Source organism: Mastigoproctus giganteus, chromosome 9 (assembly GCF_048544385.1).
Source record: "Mastigoproctus giganteus isolate SK-2022 chromosome 9, ASM4854438v1, whole genome shotgun sequence".
In the NCBI taxonomy this organism is placed as follows: domain Eukaryota; kingdom Metazoa; phylum Arthropoda; class Arachnida; order Uropygi; family Thelyphonidae; genus Mastigoproctus; species Mastigoproctus giganteus.
Window position 1 is genome coordinate 115922306 of NC_143583.1, and position 7456 is coordinate 115929761.

The 7456-nt window shown below is 36.7% G+C and overlaps 1 protein-coding gene across 1 annotated transcript in view; it reads left to right on the forward strand.

The window, feature by feature from the left end:
- Positions 1–6966, forward strand: part of LOC150080667 (uncharacterized protein C9orf85) — a 45854-nt gene extending 38888 nt beyond the window's left edge. Inside the window, exon 4 of the mRNA XM_090381364.1 lies at positions 6678–6966. Coding sequence (XP_090237490.1) covers positions 6678–6687 — 10 coding nt within the window. The 3' untranslated portion in view covers positions 6688–6966. The remainder of the gene's footprint in view (positions 1–6677) is intronic.
- The last annotated feature ends 490 nt before the right edge of the window (positions 6967–7456 follow it).

The window sequence follows — 7456 nt, forward strand, 5'->3', positions numbered from 1 at the left end:
ACGTTGATCCGATCAAAGTAGCCATTTTCATAGCATTTTATTTTATTAGAGGAAAATCTTCAGATTAGAGAGCCTTGTAGAATTCAAGTGGTTTATTTTCACAGTCCACATACTTATTTTTGAGCCATGTTTTAGCTTGAAAATCAATAATTTCAATTTGCAAGCTGGGATTGTAGTTTTCAGCCATAGAAGTAGATGGATTCTCAAACAAGGTTATGTATTTTTCATAGGATATTATATCAGCAAATGGACTTTCAAACTTGTCAAAAAGTAATTGTAATAACAAGAAGCAATGACTCCTTGGAAATGTTTCTCTTTTAGCTCGGTGAACTAAATCAACATTCAAAATGAACTAAATTGTCTTGCTCAATTTGTGATTTAAATAGCAACTTATTCTGAAAAGATTTGATGTCACCAAACAAATCAGACCAATTTTCCTTTCCTTTGTAGTTTTAAATTAAGAGCATTTAAATGACTAGAAATGTCTGTACAAACTGCAAGATCAGACAGTCACTGTATATTTGATTGTTGTTCATTGCTTACCTTTTTTCCATCACAAAAATATCAATTTCATTATGCAGTTTAAAGAAACAATATAACACTTTGCCATGAATAAGCCATCTCACTGTACTATGTAAAATTACACCTTTGTACTCAGCTCAATTTCTGAAAGAAACTGTTGAAACGTTCGGTGATTAAGGCCGTGTGATCTTATAAAATTTACAGTTGAAATAACCACAATCATAACATGTTGGAGGACCAATACCTTCCCATAAAGAGCTTCTTGATGCACATTGCAGTGAATTCCAATAGGAGTTTCAGCTCTGATATCTATCATTTTCTTGATTATTCTACCCACAAGCCCAATGTTTTTACCAATCATATTTTTTGTGCCGCCAGTTGCGACTCCTTCCAGGTTTTTAATATTTAATCTTAACTTTTCAGTAGATTGCCAAAAATTATCAAAAAGATTTTCACCTGCAGTTGTTCCATGCATGTGCTGTAGATCAGCTAGATCTTCAACTGGTACAAAATTATCATTAATTCCATGTATGAAGATAAGAATGTGTCATTTACATCAGTACTGTAATCCAGTGTCACACTAAAATATTGGCGCCTCCGTAGCCAGGTGGGCAGGAGCAGCAGTGCGTAGCACACGCTTCTTGATTAGACCAGGGTTTGAGCCTGTGACCACCAAATACGGAGGATGCGGAAAGGTCCATTGACTGGAAATCCTATCCATAGTTTTGCTGACGATAGCACATTGCATTCCACTTTCTATTTTGAGAAACCTTGCCCTGCTTAATCAGCTGCAACTTCTCGAATATCCACTACCAATTCCTTAAATGCCAATCTCCAGGTAATTCTCCAGTGGGGCAAAGATAACTTAGTTGATTTCAATCCTTCTAAAACTCATTTGGGGGCGCCTCTGTAGCCAGGTGGGCAGGAGCAGCAGTGTGTAGTACACGCTTCTTGATTAGACCGGAGTTAAAGCCCGTGCCCACCAAATATGGAGGATGCGGAAAGGTCAGGGAATGACCACCGCATATCCCCGGAGCAATATGGCCTTAGTTGCTAATGCTCCTAACAACCAAAATAACAATAACAAACTAAAACCCAGTCCTGTCTTATATCTCGCAAAAAGGATTCTTCTGCTCCTATGCTTATCTTTGGTGACACTCGGATTTCTAAGCAAAATGATACATCTCATTTGGGGATTACGCTGACTTCTAATCTCTTTTGGCACAAGCACATTACAAATATTGAATCTAAAAAACTTGGTTTTCTCTTTTGCTCTCGGCGTTATTTTTCTTCCAAACAGCTGTTCACTTTGTAAAATCGCAAATCAGCCCTACCATAGAATATTGTTCCCACATCTGGGGCAGTGTCCTCCAAAACCTCTCTCTCTCAGGCTTCTAGATTCTATTCAGAAGAGGGCAGTTAGTTTAATAACTCCTCTCTAACAGAATCTCTCCACTTGCTGTCTTATAGATGTACTGTTTCTGCTGCATGCCTTTTAGCATTAGCTTTAGCATTAGTAGAGGCATATGATGCAAGAAAGCAAGCTTATTCAGCATCAGCCAAAAAAAAAAAAAACACACCACTCCCATTTCACCCCTCCGTTCGTTCGAAATACCTGTCCAGTTGAGCCTTAAATTTGTTTAGGCTATCAACTTCCACAACAAGGGATGGAAGTCTGTTCCACCAACCAACCACCTGCTGGCCAAAGGCAAATTTCCGCACATCTATCCGACATCCGTCCTTCCTCAATTTGAATTTATGCCCTCTGAGGTGATTATTCTGAGCAAGAGGAAGAATCCCATTGGCATTGAGCATGTTCAAACCATTCAAAGCCTTATACACCTCTATCAGATCACCTCGCCGGTGCCTAGTCTCCAGACTCTGTAATTTGCAAAACTTAAGCCTTTCTTCGTAAGAGCAACCCTTTGTTCCATTCACTAATCTTGTTGCCCTTCTCTGTACCCGTTCCAGCAGCTCTACATCCTTCTTGAAATGAGGCTTCCAGACCTGTATACAGTACTCAAGATGTGGCCTAACCATTGCCTTATACAAGGGAATAATCACCTCCTTATCCCTGCTAGAAAAATTCCTGTATATCATTGACAAGACACCATGAGCTACTCTTGCAGCTCTTCTGCACTGCTCAGAGAACTTCATATCTGCCTGCACAATTACCCCCAGGTCCTTTTCATTCTCCGCCACTGTCAGTGTAGTACCGCAGAGTTGATACATTGCTCTGGGGTTACTGTTTCCCATATGTAGTACTTTACATTTGTCAATATTAAACTTCATTTGCCACCTCTCAGCCCATCTGTTCAACCTTTCCAGATCCTGTTGCAGCAGCATAGCGTCAGTAGTGTCCTTGACAACCCTGCTAACCTTTGTATCATCTGCAAACTTGGACATTAAACTTGATATACCATCATCAATATCATTCATAAACACCGAAAACAACAACGGACCCAACACTGAACCCTGAGGAATTCCACTAATAACATTAGTCCACGTTGAGCAGTGTCCATTGATTACCACTCTCTGTCTTCTGCCACTCAACCATCCGCTTATCCATAGCAGCAATTTGCCTCCAATGCCACACTGCTCCAATTTGTGCAGCAGTCTTCCATGTGCAACAGTATCAAAAGCCTTTCTAAGATCCAAATATATAATATCAAAGTTATTCCCTGCATCCAGTTCTTTTGTGACTACACCATAGTATCCAATCAAATTGGTTAGGCAAGACCTGCCCTTAACAAAACCATGCTGCGTCTGAGCTATAACTGAATTCTTGTCTAGATGATCCTGCAGTGCTTCTTTAACCAGTGCCTCCATTAATTTTCCTGGGACAGAAGTTAAACTAACAGGTCTATAATTACTTGTGTCAGCCTTTGATCCTCCTTTGTGAATTGGGGTTACATTTGCACATCTCCAGTCTATGGGTACCTCCCCTGAGTCCAAAGAAGCTCTCATAATTATGGCTAGGGGTTTGCTTACTTCCTTTGCTGCCTCCTTTAATATAACTGGATAGATCCCATCCACCCCAGGTGCCTTTTTTATGTTTATCCTCAACAATCTCTCCTCCACTTTCCTCTCAGTTATTTCAAAATCAACTAGCTCACTGCCAATGTCTACTTTACCTACGTCATTCTCCTCCCTGAATAACTCCCCATGCGTGAATGTAGATGCAAAATACTCGTTTAGATTGTTAGCCACCTGAGCAGGATCCTCAACTGTTGAACCATCAATATCCAGTGGACCAATCTGATTCATCCCTTTCCTTCTTGAGTTTAAATAGGTAAAGAACTCTTTTCTGTTTTTCTTTGCATCCTTTGCCAAAGATTTTTCATAGTCTGCCTTTGCCTGCCTAATCTCCTTTGTGACTTGGTTACAGGCCAACTTTTCTACAGATACTTCCACGGTCACCGTTCTTCTGAATTGTCTTCTATAATTTCCACTCTCTCTTTCAAAACAGTCCGAACATGTGCCGCCACCAGCCAACATCCATTTACCGTCCAACTTCAAACTCACAGAACCAACTTTTCATCTTCCTCGTTTATTTATTCAACTGCCGTTTTCTGGAACAACCTTCCTTCATATATATTTCCTGAAAATTACAGTCTATAGAAGTTGAAGTCTAATGTCAACAAATATCTTTTTTTGTCTTCTCAACCTCCAACTCAAGCACGGTACTGAGTATTATAGGTTCTAATACCTCTTGTGTTTGGGGTTTTCATCAAAAAAAAAAAAAAAAAAAAAAGATTTGTATTATGCATCCATACTTCCTGATGCAATAGAGATCCTATGCAATGACAATAAATATTTAGTATTGGCCAATATCATTTGCCTCTAGAATTTGAAAAATCATCGATTATTTCCTTAATTTTTTTGATAATCAAATGTGGAGCATCTCTCTCTCTCTCTCTCTCTCTCTCTCTCTCTCTCTCTCTCTCTCTCTCTCTCTCTCTGTCTCTTTTCATACATTTTTGACTGCAGTTATTTCTGTTAATGAATGTCTTTTTTTGTCATTAAAGACTTGAACGACATTGTACTTTGAGCACTTGTCAAGTGCAGCAGTTGTCCTTACTGAATGCAGAGAGGAACACTGATAGTGGTTGTAAACCCTGTGAATTGAAGGACATTTTTTTAAAAATTAGTTATCACCGGTGCACATTTAGCAGATGCTAAATAACATAGCTCTGCAAGTCCGTGAGGTCCCATCCACTATCTATTGATGGTGACTGCTTTAGGCACGGTCAGGTCACAACATGGTTTTATAGTGTTTTCCTGCACATGTCACAGCTGTGTAATTACAGTAAACCCCCGCTATTCGTGGTCGCTGATTTAATATAAAACGAAACCTAAAAAAATGTGAATTTTAAAGCGCCGTGAACATTTTCCGCCATAAAAAAACATGGGCATGGCTAAAATTATATTTCACGGTCAAAACAGGGTTCAGTGGGTGGGGGGAGAGGGGTGCAAAATCGCGAGCGTGGATATTTCTCGCTAATCCTTGTTCAGTATGTGTTATGCACTTGTCATGGAAGGTTTCATCGTTTGCTTTTAATTTATATGCTTATAAATTGAATAAATTTATAAATTGATATGCTTACAAAAGTGATAAATCTACCATTTTGCAGTTTAAAACAGACTTTTTCGAGTGTGTTAACGGAAGAAAGTGACTTTATTATGGACAAGTTCTTTTTTTACCCGTACAAAAATATGGCTACGAATAACAAGGGAAATGTGAAAAGATCAAAGAAGGTGATGACATTAGCGAATAAAATTGAATTATTAGACAAAATTTCTAATGGTGAAAGTGTCTCCTCAGTGGCAAAAGATTATAAAATCAATGAGTCAACGGTACGATCAATCTAGAAATCGGAAGAAAAAATGCGCCGTAGTGTCCATGAAAATGCGCTAATTGCTTCAAAAATTTTCTCTGTAACTTATGATGTTAAATTAGAAAAAAATGAAAAAAGCTTTAAATCTGTGGATAGAAGACCAAACTCAAAATAAAATTCCGTTAAGTTCACTCATCACTCGTGAAAAGGCAAAACTCCTTTATCAACAGTTCTTCAAATAGGCCTCTGGGGTTGGGTATACTCATACTATGATTTTTAGTGTTTCTCACCAACCATGGAATAAAACGAAAGACGAAAAACCCAAATTTTTAAAACATTTAATATTTACAATAAATTTATTTACAAACAAAATACCATATTACTGATAGTAATTTTAAAATAAGACAACTGTGATATACAGGATAATAAAATACCGAATTTAAAATGCAATAAAATATACTAGGTTAAAAGCGCTAAAATACTAACTGAAGCTTTCAAAGGCTTCTGCCTTCTTTCTCAACAGTGTGAATTGAAGTTGTGAATCAACACTGTTGAGAAAGAAGGCAGAAGCCTTTGAAAGCTTCAGTTAGTATTTTAGTGCTTTTAACCTAGTATATTTTATTGCATTTCAAATTTGGTATTTTATTATCCTGTATATCACAGTTGTCTTATTTTAAAATTACTATCAGTAATATGGTATTTTGTTTGTAAATAAATTTATTGTAAATATTAAATGTTTTAAAAATTTGGGTTTTTCGTCTTTCGTTTTATTCCATGGTTGGTGAGAAACACTAAAAATCGTAGTCCTTTAGTGAAACTGGTGATAGCATTGGAGGGATAAGTTTTTTAGCTAGCAAAGGTGCTGGTTTGAAAGATTTGTTTGAAATTTGTAATAAATATTACATTTAATATTAAATTGTTTCTTATTTTCATTTCGATGCCACATGCTTCCATTTCACTGTGCTGTCTATGTACATAGTCATATTATGAAGGTACATATAATACATACATAGACAAAATTTTAGGCTAGTTTTTTTTATATATTTCATACTTTGGAACGGAACTCCTTTATTACTATGGGAGCCATAACTCAGTATTCGCGTTTTCGGTATTTGCAGCATTTCTCAGGAATGTAACCCCCGCGAATAGCGGGGGTTTACTGTATTGCATATAGTCAAAATCTCCATGGTCCATATAAAGTGGTCAGGCCATGTAAGATAGAGGAGGGGAGAGATCTTTTCTTCTTAAGTTTCATTACTTTTGTTTATTTCATTAAAATAATCCTTTTTTATTAAAATAGTTCTTTCTTTCTTTCAGATGTTCATGATCTAAAGTGAAGTAAATGAATTGAGAATGCAGGTTTCATAAGCATGGAATATGGGGAACATTGATCTGAATAGATTATTTAACAATGATATAGTTATCTTGTTTTACCTACAGAACTTTCTAGGCTGTAGAGCACAATTCTAATCATACCTTGTGGCCTAGAGTAGATATGAAGTCTTATTAGACTGCTGGCTTGATGTGTTTGAAGAAATGCTCTTCCACAAAATTCGTTACTTTTTCATTACATAGTAAAATAGTATTACTATACAATTTTCATAAAGCAGAGATTGAAATATTAAACATGAAGATTTAAATATTTTTGGAAATATATCTTTCCAGTAATATGTAAATAAGCAGTTGTAAAGTTTAACCTCTCGTACAATTTAGGTAAATAAGTGACTGCCTACTCCGTCAGGAATTCAGTTATATTTGTTTTGCTGTTTTTAATGTTATTTGTATTGTTAGAATAAGAGAAATAAAGCATTTTGGATTTTCTATATCTTGTCCTTGCTTTTTGATATCACAAACTTTTATAACACTGTTTGATGTAGATTTACTATACCTGTACTATATGCACTATGTGTATTTACACAATTTTGAAATGTAAAGCAATTAACCCATTGTATAAAAAATGATTTGGTGGCACAAGGAAAGTTTTTGTATTTTTGGCTGAGGTAAAGAAAGTCAACACGAGAACCACAGGAAACTTTGGTGAACTTACCGGGCAAATGCATTTCGCGCTACTGCAGTTTCTCCATGCATTCTTGGTA